Source organism: Podarcis muralis, chromosome 6 (assembly GCF_964188315.1).
Source record: "Podarcis muralis chromosome 6, rPodMur119.hap1.1, whole genome shotgun sequence".
NCBI classification, from domain to species: Eukaryota; Metazoa; Chordata; class Lepidosauria; order Squamata; family Lacertidae; genus Podarcis; species Podarcis muralis.
Window position 1 is genome coordinate 64439914 of NC_135660.1, and position 27528 is coordinate 64467441.

At 42.3% G+C, this 27528-nt stretch overlaps 1 protein-coding gene and 1 pseudogene across 1 annotated transcript; both read left to right on the forward strand.

Moving 5' to 3' along the window:
* Positions 1-1384: 1384 nt before the first annotated feature.
* On the forward strand, positions 1385-25633 carry LOC114597299 (putative lysosomal acid lipase/cholesteryl ester hydrolase). The gene is made up of 9 exons (XM_028729714.2): positions 1385-1536; positions 2165-2282; positions 7042-7240; positions 8642-8751; positions 10377-10516; positions 12859-13005; positions 15468-15539; positions 21686-21757; positions 25328-25633. Exons 1-9 carry the CDS (start codon positions 1408-1410, stop codon positions 25559-25561), a joined length of 1221 nt encoding a protein of 406 aa, XP_028585547.2. The 5' UTR covers positions 1385-1407; the 3' UTR covers positions 25562-25633.
* On the forward strand, positions 23494-24713 carry LOC144327996 (uncharacterized; annotated as a pseudogene).
* Positions 25634-27528: the final 1895 nt, after the last annotated feature.

Genomic DNA, 27528 nt, shown 5'->3' on the forward strand with positions numbered 1-27528 from the left:
ACATCACATTTTATGCACACCAAACCTTTAACCTGAGCACTTTAAAAGAAAATGTATATCTCAGATGTCAAAGGCCAGGGCAAAAAGACATGTCTTCACCATATGATGGAAACTCTACAAGTAAGATGGCAGATGCACTTTGTGAGGAATAGAAGCTGCCAGGGAGATTGTCCTCTGCTAGGCACTCACCACCCCGAACCTCTGCTACCAAGCAGGCCCCATCTGCTGAGATTAACATTTGCAAGGATCTGTGATATTTCAGATATTCTGGGGCCTAATTCATTCTGTGCTTTAAACACTAATGTGGGCACCTTGAATTGGGTCCAGATGTCTGTACCCATGTGTTTTAAAACAGGTTGTATACGCAATCTTAGCCAATATCCTGACTGCTTCCTTTTGTAAAGTTGAGGTTTCTGAATCATCTTCAGGGGCAGCCTATGTAGCACAGATTGAAATAATCCAGGATAATCCCTAAACAATAAGTCTATTCCTTTCAGGAGACTGCAACTCCATCTTGAACAGTCCATCTTCACACTTTCCAGACTGGAGAACTTGAAACACTTAGCACTTATGTTCTTTCAGAATTCAGTTTTTAAAAAATTGATCCACATCCGGCCTGTCACTGTCTCCAAATACTGGTCTAGCACCTCAACGGGTTCTTGGGTCCTCATGCCATTATGATATTGGGAGCTTTATCTACAGCCCCTTTCCTAATGATCCCCAGCATGAAATTCACCTTTTCCCCCTTCAAAGCAGCCACACACTGGGTCAACATCTTTAGCAAGCGATCTACTATGACCCCATGATCTCAATCACTGTCAGGACAGACCCCAGGAGCTTATACAGTATATGAAATTAAGATTTCCTGTTTCTTAGCAGTTTCCAATCCACAAGAGAAACTCTTCTCCTACTCCCTGAGTGCTCTGCTTACTTGGGAGACTTTGGTGTGGTTTTTCTGTTTGCTTTTTACTCATCAGGTCAGCAGATGAATTGCGATGGCAAATGAAAAGAGAGCATACATCCAAGGAAAGAGTTTCGTAAGATTCGTACAACTGTTGAGTTGGAAGGGACCATGGAGTTCTTCTCGTAAAACCCAGGAATCTTTTTGCTTAATATAGGGCTCAAAAGCATGATCCTGAGATTAAGCAGGTTTATCAAGGCTCACTTGCGTGAACTCAGTGGAAATGACTTCTGAGTAGGTTGGAAGTTGAGCAAGGGACAGTTCCATCACATCATTACATAAACATTTTTCTTCTCACCAAGTGGGTATTGCTTGTAATTGACAAACAATTGCAAGCTATTTAAGCCACCTGTAATTTGTTCCTGTGGAATATAATGAAGTGCATCTCATTGACAGTTGCTTCAATCTAGCTCTGTGGAGCAGCAGTCATATATCTGTGCTGGAATATGGATTTGTTTCTATGCAAGTCAAGGATGTGGCTCTTCATATTGGGGGCAGGCCTTGTCCTAGTCCTCCTTACTTCAGAAATATTTTTTAAAAGAAGAAAAGTAAATCCAGAAGCTACTATGAATATTGTAAGCCATTAACCTTTTCTTTCCTGTCTTCTTACCTCAAGGAATCTTTGGCAATAAGTGATGCTTAATGGTGCTATACTCCATATAACTGAAGTTCATTTTTTTAATGGGCTGCTGGGATTTTAGAGGGCAAGAAAGTATTTATTATTATTTTATTTTGAATACATACTTTGTCTTGCCAATGCATGATTGCTCAGCATAGCTTACAACATTTTCTTTAAAAGAATAAGCAGCCTAAAGTCGTTCCCAGCTTATGCTTCACTGAATGCCAATGTTCTGTGAGCTTCATTTAGTTGCTCCAACAGTGGCAACTTTAGCATCTTGCAGAGTTCATTATAATTGCTGAACTGCAAGAAGAAAAATATTTAAGTGGTACACCAAGACCCTCAGCAACAGAAGGCTCCCTTCATTTCTAATTATGCCAGAGGGAGGCAGGAAATCAATTCTTAGATTTCTTTTGAACTGGCAAACAACTGATTGTGTTTGACACATTCACAATCTTACTACTTTAACTGGCTTTTCACCTATCTGCGTACTCTAGTTACCAATTGTTTTCTGTGAAAATAAGTGTTTAGGCATTTTTTAGCCACTTTATAACCTTCTCAACCAAACTCTCTTGGCCTCGCAGAGCGAAATTATTTCTTTCAGAGGCTATCCCAGTGAGGAATATGAAGTGGTGACAGATGATGGATATATCCTGAGTATTAACAGAATTCCTCATGGGAAAAGAAATCAGTCAAACAAGGGTGAGTTTGTGTTTTGAGTTATAATTTGTGTGTATGCATATATACAAATGTTCAATAGTGTGGGGATTTTTCATTCTAATTATAATATGACAATTTCTTGCTTTGCAAAAGTTTGACTTATTGCAAGAACACATAGTGAATTTGTTTGGTAATGTGTGACTATTCTTATGATTTCTGAGTGTGTCCTTCTTCTATTTTTCCTATAAGTTTAAAAGAGATAGGCCGTATAAATTGATGTGGTCAAACATATTTTACTCTTTTCCTGAGCTATGGAAAAGTATGGTGGCAGGGAGCAGGGGAAGCTAGAGTAAGTGGTTCACAGTCCATGTTGACTGCAAGTCATATGAACTGGTTGTGATATTTTTTATTTAATTTAGTTTTTTGTGGGAGTTGATTTAGTTTCAAAATAGCAATAATAATAATAATAATAATAATAATAATAATAATAATAATAATAATAATAATTTATTATTTATACCCCGCCCATCTGGCTGGGCTTCCCCAGCCACTCTGGGCGGCTTGCAACAGAATATAAAAATACAGTAATATATGAAACATTAAAAGCTTCCCTAAACAGGGCTGCCTTCAGATATCTTCTAAAAGTCAGATAGTTGTTCTTATCTTTGACATCTGGTGGGAGGGTCTTCCACAGGGAGGGCGCCACTAGCGAGAAGACCCTCTGCCTGGTTCCCTATAACTTGGCTTCTTGCAGTGAGGGAACCGCCAGAAGGCCCTCGGTGCTGGACCTCAGTGTCCGGGTAGAACGATGGGGGTGGAGACGCTCCTTCAGGTATACTGAACCGAGGCCGTTTAGGGCTTTAAAGGTCAGCACCAACACTTTGAATTGTGCTCGGAAACGTACTGGGAGCCAATGTAGGTCTTTCAAGACCGGTGTTATGTGGTCTCGGCAGCCGCTCCCAGTCACCAGTCTAGCTGCCGCATTCTGGATTAGTTGTAGTTTCTGGGTCACCTTCAAAGGTAGCTCCACGTAGAGCGCATTGCAGTAGTCCAAGCGGGAGATAACCAGAGCATGCACCACTCTGGCAAGACAGTCCGTGAGCAGATAGGGTCTCAGCCTATGTACCAGATGGAGCTGGTAAACAGCTGCCCTGGACACAGATTTGACCTGTGCCTCCATGGACAGCTGTGAGTCCAAAATGACTCCCAGGCTGTGCACCTGGTCCTTCAGGGCACAGTTACCCCATTCAGGACCAGGGAATCCTCCACACCTGCCCGCCTCCTGTCCCCCAAAAACAGTACTTCTGTCTTGTCAGGATTCAACCTCAAATAGTGGTTTTTTATCTGTTAATAGTTGGTATTTTATTCTTGGTTTCCCCCCGTTCCATATGAATCTCGCCTTATCTCTTTTCCATTCCTGAAAACACTTCATCCCTACCAGTATCGGAATTGTTTGAAATAAAAAGATCATTTTGGGAAGTATATTCATCTTAACCAGTGAGATTCTGCCCCATAGAGAGAGTTGTAATCTTGTCCAGTTTTCCATATTTTCCTTAACCTCTTTCCATACTTTGGTGTAGTTATCTTCATAAAGTTTAATACCCTTTGTTGATATCCAGATCCCTAGGTATTTTACCTTGCCTTTAATCGTTAATCCTGTCAGCTGTTGTATTTCTCCCCCCCTCCATATTTAGATTTTTAGTTAATATCTTAGTTTTCTGGTAGTTTACCTTCAGACCTGCCACTTTTCCGTATGCTTTAATTACTTCTAGCGCTTCTGGGATACTTTCTTTTGGGTCTTGTGTTGTTATTATCAAGTCATCCACGAATGCTCTAACTTTATATGGTTTTCCCCCAATTGTAATTCCTTTTACCTTTTCTAAGATTTTGCAACAAAACTTCCAAAGCTAATATAAATAACAGGGGTGAAAGGGGGCAACCCTGTCTTGTCCCCTTTGTAATTGGAAATTCTTCAGTCAGGTTTCCATTTATAATTAACCTTGCTTTTTGTTGTTGGTATATCGCTTCTATTGCCTTTCCCATTTGCCCTTCTACTCCCAATATTTCTAGTTGCTTTTTCATAAAATGCCAGGAGACATTATCAAATGCTTTTTCCGCATCCAGCAGGAAAGTGCTGTTTTTTTATCAGTTTTAAATTCTAAATATTCCAAAATATCTACAATATTCCTGGTGTTACTCAATATTTGTCTCCCTGGTAAGAAATCTGCTTGTTTGGGGTCTATTATTTCTTTTAATATCTCTTTTAATCTATTTGCAATTATTCCAGCAAAAAGTTTATAATCACAATTTAGTAAAGATATTGGTCTGTAGTTGGGCATTAGTTCAAGATCCCCATCTGCTTTGGGTATTAATGTAACATATGCTTCAGTCCAGGAGTCTGGTATTTTCCCTTTTTCAAAGGTTCGGTTCATTATTTCCTGTATTGGGGCTAGTAATATTTCTTCTAGCTTTTTGTAATATTCTTTTTTAAAAATTTTAATTATTTTTTATTATAAAATACACACATATTGTGAATATACAAGCATACAAACATACATTTCATACAATCCTTAAATATATACAAACATACCTACATTCAGTCCCACAGATAATTCCTTTTCCTATCACCATCCACCACCCTTCACCCCACTTTTGTGTTAGACTTCCAATCTATTCAATTGCAATTTCTTTCCACTTTAATTACTTTCTTTCACACACCTTTAACCTAATTTCATGCTTCTTTCATTATTCACTAACCACTCTTTCACTATTTTGTCTTCGTCACTTCCTCCTTCTTCCTCCTTCCTCCTTCTTGGTGATTACTCAGTGTCTTCAGACCCTCGACGCCATCTTATCTGTTAAATTCCCCTCCTTTCCCCCACAGTGTTCCTTATTCCTTTGTCTTTGTTGTTCCTTCAAGGACCTTCAGTTTCAAAGCGGCTGCTTTACTCTACCCAGCTCCAATAACAGGCAGCCTGCACCGCTTTGCACTTTCTAGTAAGTCCGTTTCAGATAGTGTGCTTTTCAAATAGTTTAATTGCAATCTGAGTGATTTCTTTACACTCTCTTTATATTTTTTCTGTTCTTCTGTCTTCCCTTTACTTTCATGGTAGCATTATTTCCCCTCTGCTATTTTTACTCTTTATTTTGTTTTGGGTTTACTCACTCCGCGAAGGGTTTCCCCCCCTGAGTTCCTTTCTTCTTCTTCTTGTCTTATTTCCTTTTAGGTTTTATTGCTGCTGCTACCACTTTACATTTATTTTAATATAGAAATAGAGATTTTACCATCTTGTCGTTGCTTTAGTGATGTGAGGCTTTTCACCGGTCTGTTTGATGTTCTTCTCTGTGCCTGGATTCCCCCCTCAGCCGTTTTTCTTTTGGTGAGGGGGTGCCGGGACTCCAAAGAGACACTGCTGAAGTTCCTTTGGCTTGAGCTTCCTTCCAAGCCTTTTCAGGGGTTGTTTAGCCAAATGTTGCCCCTCACAGTACTGGTGTACGCCTCGACTTGCTTACTGCAATCGGAGCTCACATTGTTGCAGCTGTGGTAAAAGCAGAAGTTTTCTAGTGAAAATTTCTGACTCTTCTACTGTTTCGAATTTCCTTCTTTTCCCTTTAAAATTAAAGGACAGTCCTTCAGGAAATTCCCATTTATAAAATATTGACTTCACTTTTAGGGCTCTAGTCAGAGAGTGGTATTTGTCTCTTTTTCTTAGTAAACATAGTGGGACTTCTTTCATTATTATGATCTCTTCTCCTTCAGTTCTGAATTTCTTTTTCCTTCTTGTTTGTAGGATCTTGTATAAAGGGTAATCTCATGGCAGACTTAGACTGAGCCTTGTAGTATATAAAGCTAATTGACAATTTAAATAGAAATATGATAAAAAAATAAAAGAAATAAGTAACTGTGCGGTAAAAGTGTATTTAACAGATAATGTACAATGAGAATGTTTGGAAGTCTTTGTAAAACCTCAACTACCTTTTCTTCTTTATTTTTTTTATTTTTTTTTCCAATTTCTTTCTTTTCTTCTTTTTTCATAAATTGTAGTGTCATGTGTATTGTGAGGTATACAATGTTTCTTTGCTTCAGTTGCTATCATTTTCTTTTTTGTTACAAACAAAAACAGAGAGTGTTGTATAAATGTTGTATAAATGTATATTTTTTAAAATAAAAAAAATAAAAACTGAAACGACTTAAAAGTTAAATGCAATTAAATAGACATTTGGTGCTTCTATGGCAGGTTGCTGGAATGGTTCAGTATTGACTGTTACGTCTTTTACAAATAAGTAAAAGCAATAAAACATTTCTTTGGAGGGAGGGACCTCTAATTTTTCATATAGCATTCAGGAGTGATTTATTCCAGACATGTGAAATTGCTGGCCATGCATGCTCTGTGCCCCAAGTTTATAGTGGGTGATATGCAGTAGCTTCCAGTGAAATGGCATGTGTGGGGTACCATTGCTCTCCTGATTTCCCAACACTTCACTGGAGCTCATTGAGAGGAAGAGGGGAGGTGCAAAATTGGGGGAGCTTGTCTTGGTATGGCATGCAGAGATGGGAGAATTGGATTGGCTGTGCCAATATGCACTGCTTCCTTCCCTTTCCCTCTCTGTAAGCACCAGAAACCCAGTTTGTTGGGAAGCCATGAGAGCAACAGTGCCCTACCTGCACCACCTCACTGGCTGCTACTTGCAATATTGAATGACAACAATGCCATTCAAGGTTCTGATGGGTCACTGTCTTGTTTGGAAAAAGACACAGAAGTTACTTCTTATGACTATACTTAAAACACTTCTGTTTCAGATCCAAAGCACGTAGTGTTTCTGCAACATGGCATGTTTTGCTCTGGCAGTATCTGGGTGGCAAATCTGGACAACAACAGCCTGGGCTTTGTACTGGCTGATGCTGGCTATGATGTTTGGCTAGGAAACAGTAGAGGGACCACCTGGTCCATGAAACACATCAACTATACTGTGGAGCAAGAAGAATTCTGGCAATTCAGGTAGAGGGAGCTTTCTAAACTTCATTATGTGTTTCTGGTTCCTAGTCTTCGGTTTTGGATGATTAATCTGCCATGCTCTTTCTCCTCTGTTTCACCATTGAACAGTGCCCTGATAATGCAAAATATGAAGGAGCAGAAATGTGTGTGTGTGTGTGTGTCTATATATATATATACACACACACATTTCCAAATATACTATACAATTGGTAGTTGTTTCTTTAAACAAATTGCATATATTATTCATTTGGGGAATTACATGCTTTGATCAAGAATGGAAGTTGGCAGGATTCCCAAAAGATGTGCTGTATGAAGAGCTGGCTTCAGGCACCAGGCCCATTGGAAGACCAACTCTGTGTTACAAAGTTGTCTGCAAATCTGGCATGAAGGCTGGCGATGGTAACACTGCTGTGTGGGAATCCCTTGCAGATGGCTGTAGTGCCTGGAGACAGTCATTCAGGTCATACATCCACAGCAGAGGAGGGGAGCAGAAAGAAGGAGCACCATGGTGCACTTGCAACAACACATCCAGATGCCTTCATTTGCCTCAGCTGCCACAATATATCTGTATCGGATTCTACAGCCACAGCAGGCATCCCAACTCTTTAATGGCTAGACTTCACCCCACAACTCACACCCTTCCATTATCTCCTGACACAGGGGGTTGCCAACAACAATATGACCCACACCGTTGGGGTAACTCAAGCACCAAAGGATGAAATATGGTCTTGGGTGAACTCCACAGATATTAGTAGATTAGCTGCACTTTAGGTGTAATTAGATTGGGTGTCGACGAACCCACTGTGGGTCCTGCGAATTCCCAGTACAGTTACTGGGCCAGAATTTGAAGCTCCTCAGACCTGGGGGGAGGGGAAGCAGAGCCATTGGCTGCCCACAGGAAAAACATTTTTCCTCCTGAAACTCCCATTTTTTTTTTAAAAAAGATGGTTTTCCCCCTCTTTTTTCTTCCTGTATTAGAGTTGTGCTATATGTTTTTTCATGAAGAAAAGTGTCAACAAAAGATGGACTCATTTCCTTCTTCTAATCTGTTTGTGTTGCATTTTTATACTGCCTAGCTGCCTAGCTGGGACTCTGATGGCAGCCCCTATTCTGTGCAGGGGTGTTCTGCAGGTTTGCCTTATTTGGCTCTCTAGGTGCTGATATTTGCTCTTAACTATGTAGTGAGCTTTTTTAGTTTGCAGTGAACAACTCATAATGTGGCACAGACTAAAAGTGAGCAGTGCCAGTGGAAATTTCTAAGGAGGATGAGTTATTGCTTAATCATAATTACTATATTTCATAATGTTTATAGAAGAAGTCTGGAGAAAATTGGCTTCCACAATGTAGATCTCACTGCATATTCAAGTCTGTAAAACATAGTCTGTTATTTCTTTTCCTTTGCAGTCAAGATGAAATGGCTAAATATGACCTTCCAGCTTTCATAAATTTTATCCTGAACAAAACTGGGCAGGAGAAATTATTTTATATTGGTCATTCCCAGGGCACCACAATGGGTAGGTTAGAAGGCTTCTTAAACATACATAGGCCATTCTAATAGCAACATGTTTATTTGTATGGTTGGTGTTGTATATTAATTTCAATACAGATCTTGTTTATGGTAGAGATTTCACTTGGAGACCACGGAGACCTATGGAGAAGCATTGTAAATAACAATCTCTGCGTAGGTTTCCTACATTTTCCTACTTAGTAATGTTTCCCATAAAAGTAATGTTTCATAGCTGCTATGGATTGACAAAAAGTGGTGTGTGGAGTATAATAATCCCAGCTATGCCTAATAAAGGATGTTGTTATTATTTTTATTTTTATTATTTTTATTATTATTATTTTTATTATTATTATTATTATTATTATCATCCCTACACACCTTGCTAACTGTGTATTTGTTTGCTTTGGTTTCCTTGAGCTGACAAACTGTTGTTCAATGTCATTGAAATCCTGGATTTCAAGTGAGGATCAAACAGGTTTGCAGTTGCAATTTAAATAAAAGTTTCCCAGTTTGGATATAACAAGAAGCTGTAGTCTAGCAACCCCAGGAAGTATTGCATTAAGGCCCACAAGAGAAGGGGATATGAGTGTGGGCTCAATACTCTTGCCATAGTTTATTTTGGCCTAAAGTATGTGACCATAATATCTGTTCACCTGGGGCTCTAGGTGGGTAGCTTTTGCCACATGGCACAGCTGTGGTGGGTCCAGGGAGGGTCCAGGATGGCCTGGTGCCACTCCCTGTGGCATTATTAGACAACCAGGTGTGGGTGGGCAACAGCCAAGGCCTATCAGGGGCAGGGGCTTGGAGGCTGTGCTCAGCCCACCCCTGGCCTATTTAAGGGGGCAGCCAGATGCAGGCTGCCTGCTTGACTGACCGTTGTGATTTCCCACCCACCCATTGGGCTAGATTCTTAGTTTCAGGGGCACCCTGTTAGGGGGGTGTCTCTGTCTGGGAGTTCACAGGGGGACTGATGGGCCAATACACTTCTCCCAAGTTGTGGAACCCAATCCATGTCAGGGCTGACTCCCCAGGCCAAAGTCTACCCGACCAGGTTCCTGTCAGATAGGAGGTGGGCTGCCTTTATGCTGGATACATGCCCAGTGCTTTGGTCATACCTACTTTTTCCTGTAATCAATAATGTTGTGGTTTAATTCAACCCAATACCAGCCTCAGTGTCCATTCTTTAGGCTGCCCCTGCACTTGTCATGGCCATCATGTGTCTACGATGGCAAACACTTCTTCACAAGCCTTACAATACACAATACAGTGGTACCTCGGGTTACAGATGCTTCAGGTTACATATGCTTCAGGTTACAGACTCCGCTAACCCAGAAATATTACCTCAGGTTAAGAACTTTGCTTCAGGATGAGAACAGAAATCGTGTGGCAGCAGCAGAAGGCCCCATTAGCTGGTGCTTCAGTGTTAAGAACAGTCGCTTCAGGTTAAGAACAGTTTCAGGTTAAGAATGCACCTCCGGTACAAATTAAGTACGTAACCAGAGGTACCACTGTGTAAAAGCAATAATGTTGTGAGAAAAGTGGGATAATCATTTGTTCTTGGATTTTGATCAAGACTGCATTGGTTGCCATATTCATTTCTCTTCTATTTCTATTTCCCATTCTGTTTCTTAGCATTCATTGCATTTTCAATCATGCCGCAGCTCGCCCAGAAGATAAAAATGGTCTTTGGATTGGCACCACAAGTCACCTTGAAAGATTTCCCCAACCCAGCACTGACGATGTTCCTTGGGTTATCTGAACACAAGCTCAAAGTATGCATTTTGGTCAAAATACTTCTTTAAACTACAGTGTGCAAATATCTTTGGCTGTAGCTAAGAACTTGGGAATGTACCCATCATTTGCCCTAAGGCCATTTGTCATTCTCTTAGACATCTGCTCAATCTGGCCAATGCTGCAGAGTGTTGCTTTAGCTACTCTATACCTAGGACTATTTTTGAGTAAAAAAAAATAAAAATGGGGGGTGTGCCTGTCTTTTTATCTTGCTGTGTCATGGGTGCCAGCACAAAATGTCTGACATGGGCAGTTAAAAGTGGTGCCAGTGTGAGGACAATCCTCATACCTTTGTATCAAGTGCCCATACTAAAGGGTTTGGTACAGGTAACTCCCCATTATGTGTGTTCTATTTGCGCCCAACCGTGCGTACAAGCAGGGCCAGAAAATTAATCCTGGAAATGGGAAACACCCTGGAGAGTTCTCCTGGCTTTAGGAAGGGTCTCCTCACAAGCAGGAGGCCTCCCCACCTAACAGCTGAAATGTGGGGTGGCTCAGCAGCAGCCACTTCCCCACCCATTTTCCTACTTAGTAATGTTTCCCATACAAGTAATGTTTCAACTGTGAGCTGGAGGAACAGCAGAGCTTGCATCATTGACAGGGCGAGGAGGTCTTCCCTGCACTCAGCTGAACTGAGACAGATGACTCCCCTTTTTATGTGATTTCACTAATGCAAACACACCTATTTCTACCCTTGGTAAAAGCAGACTGAATGCCCCTTTCAGATTGTTGGAAGAGCCATTCCTCACATTCTCAACCTGGGAATGAAGACGAGAGGCATGACACTAAATTCATTCTCCCTAACGTCACCATGCTGACTATAGAGAAGTAAAGCACTTTTGTTGAAATTAGTGAGGAATTATGCAATTTATAGCACAACTGTTTGGCAAAATGGCAAGCAGTTTAGCAAGCAGTGCCCTTTGAGGCTATGTTTGCATAACTACAAGTCGTTTGCATATTCAAGCTCCTACTGAAATGATGTTAATGTTATGGGGACCACTTCAGAAGGGTGCCAGTTGCTCATTGCACACATGTCAAAATACACTTGACCGCTGTCATCTTGTCTCTTAGCTACAATTACGATGTCTGTGTCTTGAATATAGAAGGGTTTTTTTCTGCCTGACTGTGCATGTAGTATTTGAATTATCAATTAATGAATTAATTAGATTTCTATACTACCATTCACGCCAACATCACAGGGTGGTTTACAATATTAAAAACACAAAAAGACATACCATAATGACAAGCAGAAACAACACACAGTTTAAAAGGCCATAGATTGTTTAATAGGTATTCTGGTGCCAACAAGCCAGCCCACAAAATGGTGCCCTTGTGAAGATTAATCGGACACTGTGTCAAGCAATGATGGGTCTTGGTGGCTGTGTTATCCAAAACCTGGACATCAAACCTGACAGAATGGACTTATCCAGGCCTGATGGCACACATCTGCCCCCTGCAGGAAATAAATGTTAGTTGAAGGATCTTTGATTGGTTGCAATTGTAGGTTGGTTTGGTGGCGAGTTGGCAATTTCACTGTCTGGGGTGATGGGTAAGGCCTGGAGGTGATGTGACGTATCACCCCTAACCCAGACTAGTGCAATAACAGGGAACTAGAGGGGTCTAGTAGGAAGTCTCTGTCCAGAAGCTAAGGGGTGCAGCAGATGGGCCATAGAGCTTCCTTCAGCAGCTTGGGGGGTTTATATGTGCAGACCTGCAGTTTGTGGATAACCCTTTAATCCTGGGCTTGACCCTGTCATCATTGGCGGAGGAAGAGGAGTGTGGGGGAAGCACACTGCCCCCTGCAGTGCGATCCTGGTGGGGTGCCATCGCAGCTGCTCCCCGCCCTTGCTGGGCGCCACGCCCCCACAGGCATCATATCATGCCCCCAGGACACGCGTCATGCCCCTGCGGGCAGCACGCCACGCACCCAGGACACACGCCATGCCCCTGGGACATGCGCCAGCCCTGCCCCTGCCTGCTCTCCACCCCCTGGTGCTGGAGCATGAACCTCCGCCACTGCCTGTCATGGCACAGCTCTCTACCAGGGGGCTATGAGGGATATACACACAACACCTAAGCCAAATCCAACCTACATCTGGAACCAACAAAGTTGTGGCCAGTTTCTAAAATCCCATAACATTGTCTTGTCCAGTTTGTTCCCTTTTGGAGCTGAGGCCTTGCTTGTGGGGGGGGGGGGGAGTCACCATGAGTGGGCAATATTTTTTGTGGTATTTTGTTGCTACTTGATATTATTAGACGTATCTCTAGGAAAACAGGCTTGAATAACAAAATGACCTATGTACTCATGTTTTTCTTTTGGCAGGGAATATTTGGAACTAAACAGATGTTTCCTCAAAGCAAATTTGTAAAATGGATGGCTACTCATGTGTGTAACCGTTTCGTAATTGAATATCTCTGTAGCTTTATTATCCACCTAGGAACTGGCTTTAATATGAAAAATCTAAATATGGTAAGATTTCTGATTATTTACAAGCGTGTGTGGAGGCATATAGAAGAACAAGTGAAGTTGTTGAAGAAAGCATATAGTATTCTGCTAGAATGGGAAATGAAAAATAAGGAGGTTAAATCAGTTATGATTAAATAGGCACAAGATATAGGACAACCTAGCAGTTTGAAAGCACAAAGTGCAAGTAGATAAATAGGTACCACTCCAACGGGAAGGTAAACGGCATTTCCATGTGCTGCTCTGGTTCACCAGAAGCGGCTTAGTCATGCTGGCCACATGACCCAGAAGCTGTCTGCGGACAAACACTGGCTCCCCCGGCCAATAAAGCGAGATGAGCGCCGCAACCCCAGAGTCGGTCACGACTGGACCTAATGGTCAGGACCACTTTACCTTTTATACAATTTGAGGATTGGGAAAAGCTGTGGAAGGTAGATTTGAAATTTACAGATTGTCCTCTTTTGAAAAAAAATTATGTGAAAATGATGTATAGATGGTATATTACACCAGTAAAAATGGTAGAAAGGTATTAAACTGGGTTAAGTACATGTTGGAAATGTAAAGACAAAGAAGGTACTTTGTATCATATGTGGTGGGAATGTAGAGAAGTTAAAAAAATTGGGAGATGATATACAATGAATTGAAAAAAATGTTCAAAATAACATTTGCAAAAAAATCAGAAGCATTTTTGTTAGAGATTTTAGGACAAGACCTGCCAAGAAAAATAAATTTATGTATGCTACAACAGTGGCAAAAGTCTTGTTAGCACAAGGATGGAAGAATGAGGAAACCCCAACAAAAGAACAATGGCAAGAAAAACTGATGAGCTATGAGAAGTTGGCAAAGTTAACACATAAACTGCCCGAGAAGGACAACCATGACTTTAAGGAAGAATGGGAACTATTTACAAACTATTTAAAAAGATAACAAAAGGATTTGGTTTTGAATAAACACCCACAAATTTATTAGTAGAACATATGACACAACTTTACAACATGCAGAGAATAATATGTATGAACAAATCAGAGGGGAGCTGAAGGAAGTCTCTGGAGGGTGGGAGAGGGAGGGAGGGGGGGGAAATGTAATTGGTTATATTTGATTTATAATTTGTTAAATTTGCTGAATAAAACTATTTTTAAAAAAAGAAAAAAAGAAAGAAATGCATTTACGTTGTGGAACAGCTAAAAGTGAAATGCCAAATTTCCATTTTGTTTGGTAACATAATATTGGGAATGGCAGCTAGTTTAGAGTGTTAAACTGATCTCCATAAAGAGGTGCATGTAATTGCAGGCCAGGCATCGGGCACCTCAGTCCCCAACCCCCTGGAGAATTAATGGACAACCGAGACTGCTTTGGATTGAAACAGGCCACAATTTTATTGAATACAGATGAAAGGTTTGGCTTGGGCATAGGGCAATCAAAATACTTCCGTCCTACCTGTTGGAAGTGACGCCGTAGGTCAATCCGTGCTAGGGTTCCTAAAACTTGCATCAAATAGGGTGACGCCCACAGGGACCGCCATCTGGGAGAGAGCCCTGGCCCCTGACTGGGCAGAAGGGCATGGCACCTTCCCTCGGATCCCTTTAACTGAATACCCCAGGGTTTGGAGGAGCAGGCAGAGACTACAACCTACCCTCCATCCAAGACTAAGATTACCCCAGTGACCAACCCAGTAATAAATAAATAAATAAATAAATAAATAAATAAATAAATAAATAAATAAATATAATAATAATTACTTATACCCTCTCATCTGGCCAGGCCTCCCCAACCACTCTGGGCAGCTTCCAACTGAATAATAAAAACACAATAAAACATCAAACGTTAAAAACTTCCCTAAACAGGGCTGCCTTCAGATGTCTTCTAAAAGTCAGATAGTTGTTTATTTCATTGACATCTAATGGGAGGGTGTTCCATAGGGAGGGCACCACTGCCAAGAAGGCCTGGTTGTGATGATTGCCATGAGGTAGGCAAAACCACCAGGCCAGAGCCAGTTTGCCTGGTGGACAAATTCCTAACTGGCCCAGAAAGTGGCGACCATCATAACCACAGCAAGGTCATTGAGCAGCAACTTGAACCAAGGGTGGGTGGGAACCCCGATGAAAAAACTCAGGTAAGGGCTCCAGGTGCAAGCTGTTTAGATGTCCTGGACACGGACCTGAGGGAGGCTTTCTTCTTCTGTCAGCTCTGCCACCTGGCTTCGCCCACATACAAGCCTGCACCTCCATTTGCCAATCCTGGGTGCAGGCTTGGTTATGGTCCCATCTGGACAGGATCAGGGCCTCATCAGGGCCTTTGGAAGAGCCTTAGGTAGTGAGTGGACTTACTAACTAAACAATGATTCCTTCATAATATCCAGATGTTGAGCTCTGGGGTACTTGTTTTGTTCAAACAAACCAAATGGAAGTGAAGTGGTTGTTGTACTTTGTGATAAATTCAGCTAACCACTTTGCTCTTCTTTCTTACAGAGTCGTAGTGATGTGTATCTATCACACTGGCCAGCTGGGATATCGGTTCAGAACCTGCTTCACTGGGCTCAGGTAGAACCTAAACCCTAAATTATGTTAAAAGAAGCTTAATGTGTTGATTGAAGCTTTGAATGGATGATTGTCAGGTCTTTTTTTTAGCCGGAACTCACCAGAACGCAGTTCTGCAACCTCTCAGGTGGGCACCATTGCCATTATAAGAGAACAAGTGAGGTGTTTGTGATGAGTTCTGGCACCTCTTTTTCTATAAAAATAGCACTGCTGATTGTATTCAAAAGAACAGACTATTAGAAAGAAATCTAGAAATATAACAGAAGGAAGCATTCAACTATATAATTCAGCCTCTCTTTGTACATATTTAACAAATATATTTTGCTTTTATGCTAAAGGATTTAAAGCCAAGGGTGCTTTTGTGTTTTTGACTTCCCTGTTTAGGGAAGTTTTTAATGTTTGAAATTTTATTCTGTTTAATATTCTGTTGAGAGCCACTCAGAGTGTCTGGAGAAACCCAGCCAGATGGGCAGGCTAGAAATAAAAAAATATATTATTATTATTATTATTATTATTATTATTATTATTATTATTATTATTATTTTACCAAACAGCAGTATTTCATCAGCAACAGATATAATCATCCCCCCAGTGGATTTGTTTTTTTAATTGAAAATATATTTCCCCTGTATGTAGATGAACATATATTAATTTTCCGTGGTATTTTGTTGACATGTGTTTTAATAAATAACCCAGGTGTTGTTAGTGCAACTGCAACCTTTGCCAACCTGCTTGGACTACAACTCCCATCCGCCAGGCCACGCTGGCTGGGGTTGATGAGAATTGTAGTCCAGAACATCTGGAGGACTCCAGGCTATGTGTTGTAGCATAGCCCAAGAAGGGCTATGATTTGGGAGTATATGGTCTTGAATGTAGTCACTGGTAACATCTGCATGGCCCTGTGAAAAGAACAGGGTTGGGGAATCCTTTTGACACCACAGGACAGTTTTTTTATCAGGATTAGTTCCAGGCTCTGGACCTGGTGTCCTCCATGGCAACACTATGGTGTTTGTTTCGGCCCCACACATCAAGCAGGCCACACGCTGGATTTGATCTTTGGCACAGGTATAGGTGTGATCATGTCTCCTTCGATGAAGGTGCAATGGTCTGATCACTACGCTCTGAAAGCCAGGAATGACTTTCTACCCCCACCCTGATTAGGTGGCGAGCCGATTTGGGCCCACCCGCAGAGGCTGATGGACCCTGATAGATTCTGTCAAGCCTTGCTCCCCCTAGCGACTCATTGACTGAGCTTGTTGAGGGCTGGAATATCCGGCTCCTGGCGGCCATTTATGAGATCGCACCTAAGCGCCCTCTGCAAACCCGCAGAAACCAGGCTCCCTGGTTTACCGAGGAGCTCCGGAAAATGAAGCAGGACCTCAGACGGCTAGAGCGAGTATGGCAGGGTGCCTACGATGGAGCTTCAAGAACATCTTAAAGGGTTTTTATGAAAACCTACGAGATGGCAGTGAAGGCTGCTAAGAAGTCTTACTTCTTGGCCTCCATTGCATCCGCTAGCTCTCGCCCGGCGCTATTTAGTATAATTAGGTCTTTAACGTCCCTGAAGGGACAACCAAATTTAAATAACAATTTGACATACAGCTGTGAGGCATTTGCGAGCTTTTTGGCGGAGAAGGTCCTGTTGCTCCGCCGTGACCTTCCTGCCAATTTGGATACAATAACGGAACTGGAGGCCCCTCAACTGTCCTCGGGTCTAGAATTGGACCACATTGACCGGACATCCCCAGCCAAAGTGGACAGACTCCTCCGAGCTGGAAAGCCTACCACCTGTCCTCTTGACCTGTGCCCGTCCTGGCTGATTAGAGCGTGTCCAGACGAGGTGCGGGCCCCCCTAGGGGATATCATCAATTTGTCCCTTGGCACTGGGACATTCCCAAGGGAATTGAAGGAGGCAGTGGCGCGCCCGCTCTTAAAGAAAACATCATTAGATCCTTTAGATCTATCCAATTACTGCCCGGTTTTGAATCTTCCGTTCCTGGGTAAGGTGATTGAGAGAACTGCTTGGTGGGTTTCTGGATGAAACATCAGCTCTGGATCCATTGGGTTGGGGCTGCTGATACTTTTAGACCTGTCAGCAGCCTTCGACATGGTCGATAACGAACTCCTGGACCACCGCCTCACAAATGTGGGGATCCAGGGCACAGTCCTTCAATGGCTGCGCTTGTTTCTCTCTGGTTGGGGACAGAGGGTGGCGCTTGGGGGGGTGAACTGTCGGCGTGCCACTCCTTGTTGTGTGGAGTGCCACAGGATGCGATACTCTCTCCGATGCTTTTTAACATCTTTATGCGCCCCCTCGCTCAGCTTGTCCAGAGTTTTGGGTTGGGCTGCCATCAGTATGCTGATGACACCCAACTCTATCTGTTGATGGATGGCCATCCTGACTCGGCCCCAGACACACTGATCAGATGTTTGGAAGCTGTGGCTGGATGGTTACGTGGGAGCCTGTTGAAGTTAAATCCTTCGAAGACAGAGGTCCTTTGGCTGGGTTGGGATGATATGTGATTGGGTGTGGCAACTCCCATCTCTTGCGGAGGCGCAATTAGTGCCAGCACTGTCTGTTAAGAGTTTGGGTGTAATCTTCGACACCTCCCTTTCCATAGAGGCGCAGATTGCAGCCATAACAAAGGTGGCATTTTTTCATCTCCGCCAAGCTAAGCAGTTGGCCCCTTACCTCTCCCGCCCTGACCTCGCAAACTGTGATCCACGCGATGGTCACCTCGAGACTGCATTATTGTAACTCGCTCTACGTGGGGCTGCCCTTGAGACTAACCCAGAAACTCCAGCAGGTGCAGAATGTCGCGGCGAGACTCCTTATGGGGTCCTTGCTGCGGGATCACATTCACCCAGTGCTATACCAGCTGCGCTGGCTCCCGGTGGAGTACAGGATCAGGTTTAAGGTGCTGGTTTTAACCTTTAAAGCCCTATACAGCCTAGGACCCTCATACCTATGGGACCACCTCTCCTGGTATGTCCCACAGAGGACCTTACGGTCTTCAAACAAAAACATCCTGGAGGTCCCAGGCCACAGAGAGGCTAGGCTGGCCTCAACCAGGGCAAGGGCTTCTTAGGCTGTGGCTCCGATCTGGTGGAACGCTCTGTCACAAAAGAGACTAGGGCCCTGTGGCACTTGACATCTTTCCACAGGGCCTGCAAGACAGAGCTGTTCCACCAGGCCTTTAGCCAAGGCACAGCCTGATCCCCTCCTTTGGTAATTCTTCACAGAACTCTAGCCCAATGGTTGCCATCAATTTGATTTGAACTGATTTTATAATGAATTGATTTTAGAATGCTGTATTACTTTACTGTTGTTAGCCACTCTGAGCCGAGCTTCAGCTGGGGAGGGCGGGATATAAATAAAATATTATTATTATCATAGGCCACATTTAACAGCAGGGTGGGGCCGCCTACCTGTCAATTACCTGATGTAACAATGGAGGATTCCAAAGCATGTTGCAAGTAGTGTTTGTGTTACTTAGGGATTCTGATGCAAACGTCTTGCTGATTTGTTTTCCTGAGTCTTTCAATGAAAACGCCTCTCTGAGCTGCAATCTCAGCTGGATAGTAGGTGGGAGTCTTTGGAGAAAATGTGTGGGCCAACCTGGGTTCCCTGGCAGAATAAGATTGTCTTGTGAAGTGAAAGTTCCTGATCCCTGCAATATATTTCACTTCTGCACAAGGGGTTACATGAGCTACTTATCCACGTAATCTAGCTGCCGGGAGCAGAAAGGAAAATTCAGATTACATGACAAAAGAAATTTGCAGCCCATAAGTTAAATGGGAATTACTTCCAAGTAAGTGTAAATTAGACAACTCCCAAGTGGCAGTATATCTCTCCATCATTCTCACTATAGCAAGTCAGTTAAGAATGAATAGTCTAGAAAAACTGCAAAAGCTGAAATGATACCAGTGTCTTTTCGATGGCTTTGCATATCTTTCTTTGGACGTTTACAACATTGTTCTGCTCCCTAAAGGGAGGAGGTTAAACATTATTGCATAGCCTGAGTTACAGCATGACTATTGAATTATCCTCCTGGGTGATGCAAGAGTTGGGTAGGATATTGATGTGTGGCCTGGGTCTATTGGGAAAGAAAGAATTGGCAACAGCAACCAGAATGGAATCTTACTTTTGACAATATGTGCAGCGCACAACTTTGTTATTACCAACACACTCTTTCAACAGAAAAATAAATTTAAAACTTAATGGAGGCATCCTCGGTCAAACCACTGGCACCTCTTAGACTATGTTATAGTCTAAGGATCGCCGTGATGTGATCCTTACCAGAGCTATGACGAGTGCCGACGACTGCTGGACAGATCACTAATACGCTCCACAATGGCTGTCAAGATTACACCTCAATGCAGGCTTCAAGGAAGGAAACCAAGGCTCAAAATGAATACTCAAGCCCTTCAAGATCCCATTAAGTGGGATTGCTTCCAAACGACTCTTAAGGATCATCTGCTTTCAGAATTCCCTGATAACATCGAGGAACACTGAACCAAGCTAAAAACATCCATTATTGTAGCCTGTGAACAAATTATTGGATACTAAATCAAGAAACACCAGGACTGGTTTGATAAGAATGACAGTGAGATTGAACACATGATTGACAAGAAAAGGAAGGCCTTTCAGATCTGGCAAAGAGGTAGAAACTGTGCCCCTAAGGAAAAAACCTATGGCAACACTAAGAAAAACCAGAGAACTAAAATACACCTGGTGGATAAAAAAAAGCTCAAGAGATCCATTACTTAATCGACACTCATGATGCATAGTTTCTTTAAAGCCACAAAGACCATCTATGGGTCAATAAATCATGGCATATTCCTCCTATGCTCAGCAGACGGTACCACACTCCTAAAATTTAAAGAAGCTATTGCACTGTGCACATTGCTAAAACCGTTTTCATGGAAGACAATCTTACTGGGCTACGAGTGATCGCCAAAGAAGAAGATCATGCCCAGATCCAGGCAGTCTTGAAAGAAGTGGATTTTCTAGATCCACTTCAGTTGAGGTTTAGGTCCAGTTTTGACAGAGAAGCTGCTTTGGTTGCCTGATATGATGACCTCTGTCAGAGCTAGACAGGGGAAATGTGTCCCTATTAATTCTCATTAGACATCTCAGTGAAAAACTGCAGAAGCTGAAATGATACCAGTGGCTTTTCAATGGCTTTGCATACCTTTCTTTGGGTGGTTCAGAAAGTTCAGAGGATACAGAATTCAGCAGCCTGTTTGCACAGAGAGGCAAGTTTGAGCAGATAACACCAATCCTGGCCCAATTGCACTGGTGGCCAATCAGTTTCTGGGTCTAATTTAAAGTACTGGTTTTGACCTCTAAGGCCTTAAGTGGCTCAGTGCTGCTGTACCCAAGGATTGCTTCTCTCCATATGAGCTGACCCAGATGGCACAGTCATCATCTGAGGCCCTTCTACATGTGCCCTCTTTCACAAGAGGTCTGGAAGATGGAAACATGAGAATGAGCCTTTTCTGTGGCAAATCCCCAATTGTGGAATGCTCTCCCCAGGGTGGCTCATCTGATGGCTTTATTAGGTATCTTTAGACACCAGACAAAAACTTTCCTCTTCTTCTAGGCTTTTGGCTAATTAAAAAGGTAAAGGTACCCCTGCCCGTACAGGCCAGTCTTGACAGACTCTGGGATTGTGCGCCCATCTCACTCAAGAGGCCGGGGGCCAGCGCTGTCCGGAGACACTTCCGGGTCACGGGGCCAGCATGACAAAGCTGCATCTGGCGAGCCAGAGCCGCACACGGAAACGCCGTTTACCTTCCTGCTAGTAAGCGGCACCCAGGGGTGCTTTCGAACTGCTAGGTTGGCAGGCGCTGGGACCGAGCAACGGGAGCGCACCCCGCCACGGGGATTCGAACCGCCGACCTTTCGATCGGCAAGCCCTACGCGCTGAGGCTTTTACCCACAGCGCCACCCGCGTCCCTTGGCTAATTACACCTCTTTTAAACTGAGTGGGGAAGGAGGGGAATTGTTGCTTTTTTATGTTATGTATATTGTAAACTGAACTGTGATCCTTGGATGTAGGGCAGTATAGAAATATAATTAATGAATAATGATAACGATAATTTCCCCATTTTATTTTTCAAAATATGGTACATCTCTTTTTCAGGGTGTGAAGAGTGGGAAGTTCAAAGCCTTTGACTGGGGTAGCAAGGAAGAAAACATGGCTCACCACAATCAGGTAATAATTTCCCACTAATTGCATCTCTCTCTCTCTCTCTCTCTCTCTCTCTCTCTCTCTCTCTCTGTGTGTGTGTGTGTGTGTGTGTGTGTGTTTATATGAGGGTAGATACTGGTACAGGGCGAGCAGCCTGAGAAGGAGTTCAGTGCCAGCTGTGGTTGGCTGAACTGCTTCAAAGGTTGCTTCAATTTGAAGAACATCCCCAGCACTGGTGAAGCTGCATTTGCAGACATGGAGGTTGCTGAAGAGGCTGTTGCAGCAGAAGGAGTATCTTCAAGAGCAGGTTTTCAACACACAAGATGGCCCTGTTCTGGAAGAAGATGCCTGAGCAGACATACATTGCCAAAGCAGAGCAGTTAACCCCTTGATTTAAAGCTGTGAAGGATCAACACGATGGATACTGATCTGCTTTCTCCAAGAAGCTGCTCAAACATCTGATTGGTGTTCTGTACTCTAAACAGAAGCTTATAAAGGAGGAACTCTCTGCACTGGACAACTCTATCAGGAATCACCCAGCTTGGCAAGAGTTCCACAATGAAAAAAACAAACCATTTACCACTCTCAACTAGAATTACTGAAAAAAACAGAAAAACAAAAAACTCTCTAACCTTCCCAACCTACAGGCTACTAATCAAAATAACAAGATCAACAATATTGTCAATCTCTCTCAGCAAACACTCAGCCCAGCTGAGGAATCAGTCCTTTCACACGGACTATCATTCTGCCCTGCCAAATCCCCACACATGATTCAGTTCTGCGGGGACTTAGAAGCATTTTTCCGCTGTTTACGCCTGAAGGAGTACTTTCAACACACACAAGGACAAAACAAAGTAGAACAAACAACATCTCCACAACACAACATCTCTCAACCTACTGGGGAACAACCACCACCCTCCCAACACATTAATGAACAGAACATTGACCACCAACTACCACCGAATAAATGCTACACAAGAAAGGGACTCCACATGGACCCCTCCTGATGGACGCAATACCACACTAGAGCTGTACATCAATTGCTTCCGCTACAGAATCCAAACGGATGGGACCAGAAAACACTGTTGCTTACAACAAAATCTTAATCATGCTGAAAGGAGAGCCATAGATAATCTCAGGAACAACCCAGACATTATAATTAAAGAGGCAGAGAAGGGTGGAGCTGTCGTCACCATGAACAAAACTGATTATATCCAGGAGGCTCACAGACAACTTTCCAGTACCGCCTTTTACATAAAATTGGACTCAGACCCCACACAGGAATACGAAAAAGAACTGAACAAGATTGTTAAGGAGCTACCCCCACACATCCAAGAACAGATCCTTACTAACACACCAGTAGAACCTCGACCAGGAACTTTCTATCTTCTACCTCAAATACACAAACCAGGATATCCAGGACACCCCATAATCTCAGGTATTGGCACTATTACAGTGGGTGTTTCTGGTTATATGGACTCTGTTCTGAAACCGTATGCCATCAGTGCTCCCAGCTACGCACATGACACCACAGATTTTCTGAGGAAAATACAATTTTTGAATAATCTTCCTAACAATACTATACTAGCCACTATGGATGTGGAATCTCTGTATACCAACATCCCACACAATGATGGTTTGCAAGCCATAAGGAACACCATTTCACAGTGGACTTTGCTACCAAACTCTGCCATTTTGTTCTTACCCACAACCACTTCAAATTTGGTGATGACCTGTTCCTCCAGATCAGTGGCACAGCAATGGGCACCCGCATGGCCCCACGGTATGTCAACATCTTCATAGCAGATTTGGAACAACGTTTCCTAACCTCCTACCCACTCAAACCTCTCTTGTACCTGCAATACATTGACGATGTTTTTATTATCTGGACACACGGTCAACAGACCCTGGACACCTTCCACCAGACGTTCAATGGCTTTCACCGCACCATCAACATAACTATGAACCAATCTATGCAATAAATACATTTTTTGGACACTACTATAAAAATACAGGATTGGTCTATAGACACCACCTTATACTATAAATCAACTGACCAACAAACATATCTACATACTTCTAGCTACCATCCCAAACATACCAAACAATCCATTGTATATAGCCAGGCCCTACATCACAGTCACATCTGCTCTAACTCTACAAACAGAGATTCTCACCCAAGAGATCTACAGCAAACCTTTTTAGAACTAGAATATCTGCCTGATGAAGTTAAATAACAGATCAACAGAGGCAGACTGATACCCATAGAAAAATTGATGCAAGACAGACTCAAAAAAGAAAATAACAGAACCCTACTAGTAATCACATACAGCTCCCAAGTTAAAACAGTTCAATGCATCCTCAGAGCTCTACAACCTCTCCTAGATAATGATAGTTCTCTTTCTCAAGCTCTGGGAAGAAGACCTTTCATAGCTTACAGACAGCCACCCAATCTTAAACAACTTCTCACTCATAATAATACAGCAACAAGACTTAACATGGACACTGGTACCAGAGCCTGCAATAAACCCAGATGCCAACTTTGCTGCCACATACACCCGGACAACACCATTACTGGCCCCAACAACATCAAACATACCATCTCAGGACTATGTAATTGCTCATCTTCTAACATTGTGTATGCCATCAAATGCCAACAGTGCCCTTCAGCTCTCTATATTGGACAAACAGACCAAACGCTACACCAAAGGATAAATGGACATAAATCTGACATCAGGAATCACAAGGCAGAGAAACCAATAGGAGAACACTTCAATCTCCCAGGACATTCTATACAAGATCTCAAAGTAGCTGTCATATTACAAAAGATTTTCAGAAATAGACTGGAAAGAGAAGTTGCTGAATTATAACTTACTACCAAACTTAAAACCATGGAGAGACCTGGTCTGAATAGAGACATTGGACTCTTATCTCATTATACATGATAAAGCTATTTTTGGCCATCTCATCCCTTGCTTTTTCCTGTAAGACTAATTGCAGTCATTAACAGTCATCAACTGGTTTACCACACCTATCAGCCAATCACCCATCCCCACCACCCTTCTGAGTAATACCCCTCCCCACCTTCTCACTATATATAAGAGTCTGGTGACTTCTGTTTCAGTGTATCTGAAGAAGTGTGCATGCACACGAAAGTTCATACCAATAACTAACTTAGTTGGTCTCTAAGGTCCTACTGGAAGGATTTTTTTTTATTTTGCATCATTTTACATTGAGCAGGCAGTGGATGCTGTCAAGCCTGAAACTGTAAATGGATGCTGGTGCAACCTGTGGAAGGAATGTGTTCACAATTTCAAGTGATTTCAAGGAATTGTCCAAAGCCGGTTGGAGACTATGTATATTAACCAGGAAAGTGCACAATTTCCTCTTCATGGATGCTGTGCACATTCTCTATGATGCCTTGCAAATCTGCACAACGTCCAGTTGTTATGCACATTAACAGCTCAACTTATATTCCCCATAACGTGTGTGTGTGTGTGTGTGTGTTTGTGTGTGTTTGCTTTGATCATGAAGTTTCTGCAAAGTCCTAACTTACAAACTATTTTTAACCTGTTATTTCCCCCTCTCTTTTAGGAAACAGCACCTTCCTATGATATTAAAAAAATGACTGCTCCAACAGCTCTCTGGAATGGTGGGAACGACTGGGTTTCAACCCCAAAGAATATTGCCCGGTGGTTGCCTCAGGTCTCAAACTTAGTTTACCACAAGATGATTCCTGACTGGCAACACACAGATTTCTTCTTGGGCCTTGATGCTCCACAGCACTTGTATGAAGAGATAATTGAGTTTATGCAGAATTATGAGTGAGTTTGGGATCCTAAAATAGTCCTCCAAGAAACCATCACCATCAGTCTATGATGATAATGACAACAACAACAACAACAACTACTACATTTTTTTTTTTAATTCACCTTGGGGAAAATTCCCTATGTTTGTTCACACAAAATAATCCCTTTGGAAATAACATTTTTGAACTGATTATCATTATTTAAATCCATGCATTTTTAATAGAGGTGTTGAGACATAACTCAAGTGACTTCTAAAAACAGTAGTCATGAAGAAAGGAACTCTGATCTTCTCAAACTTTGTTTTGCAGTGTGGGGTGGAGACAAGTTCTTTGCTAACATCTGTGGAATTGGCAATATGAAAACATGTTTTTGGGTTGTATTGAACTAAGTTTTATGCAGAGTAGATCTGTTGAAATTAATGAAAATGACTAAGTTGAATGCCAGCCCTACTGCCCACCACAGAATTAGGAAGACATTCAGATGTTCCAAAACAGTAAATGAAAGCAACTTGGTATGTCACACTTACTGGAAGACTGGCACCTTGAGACCAAGCACAATTGGAAGTGACTTTCAATACCTGCACTGATGTCAACCCCTAGTTGCTGGAATGCTGATTCTCAGGATGTATTAGACTACTGTCCTTGGTGGACCTTAGCTCAGTAGTAGAGCACTTGCTTCACCCGAGGGAGGTTCCATGTTCTACCTGTAGTATCTCCAGGGAGGGGCAGGAAAGAGACACTTTGGAAACCCTGGAGAACTTCTGCCAGTCAGTGTAGAGCAGTGGGCGGGGGGTGGATCTCATCAGCAGGCTGGAATGTTATCTCCTCCAACTTTCAGTCACCTGATGTCACAATGATATGAGGTGATCCATTTTATTTATTTTACTTTATGCACAATCAGGTGCTTGTGATGACTTGCAAAGCTCCATGTGTAACAGTAATAAATAAACACACAAGACGTAACCGGCTGTACTTTTGAATAAATAAGATATAATATTCATTGTATCAAATTGTAGATTTCAACAGATGTCTCATAAAGTTCAACGGAAAAAAGCAGAAGACCCAGTGGATCAGTTCATTCTCTAGTCAGTTCATGCATAAGGCTCATACATGTATAAGTATCTATTCCACCTGTTTGTTCATTGAGTCCAATAATACACATGAAGGGTTGTTACAGTTCCACAGAATCCTTTCACAGAGTCTAAGACAAGGATTTCTGGAATATTAGCCTTGTTTCACCATCCTAGGCTTCATCGGTAGATCAGGCTCTAGGTAATGCAAATAAATACAACATTGTAATATCACATATTTTTACAGCAAAAATATAGAAAACCATAAACAATTGTATATACCATATGTAATATTACAGGATAGTGGATCTTATGGCATAGTAGTGGTGCAGTAAGCAGTGACTGTTACAAAGCAGGATTATATGGACAAGCACAATATCAGTTTGAGTAACAGGTGTTGGCAATCCACAGATACAAAATTTCTTTCTTAAAGTGACCCATATGGCACAACGGAAGTAAAGCAATCCATGCTCAGATGTTATACATGTAAACTCATACATAAATGTAATCAATTTTCAGATCTAAAGTAATAGCAGTCCACAGATACAATCCCCCCCCCCCAAAGTAATCCACTCGTCCTACAGAGATAAAACAAACTTAGCCCATGCTCAGGTGTTCTACATATAAACATTAGTACACATTCACAAAAAGCAACTATAATCCATTTCAGTATTCAGACCTGAGGGATGCAAAGAATTCAATAAGAAAATGAACCTAGTTTATTTCTGCATGAGGATTTTTTTAGTTCGTTCAATATGACCTGTTGTTGTTGTTTAGTCGTTTAGTCGTGTCCGACTCTTCGTGACCCCATGGACCAGAGCACGCCAGGCACCTCTGTGCCTGTAATTTGGACGTATTTAGGTCAATATGACCTAAATACGTCCAAATTACAAAAAATGTCAACTCCTGAGTGAGCC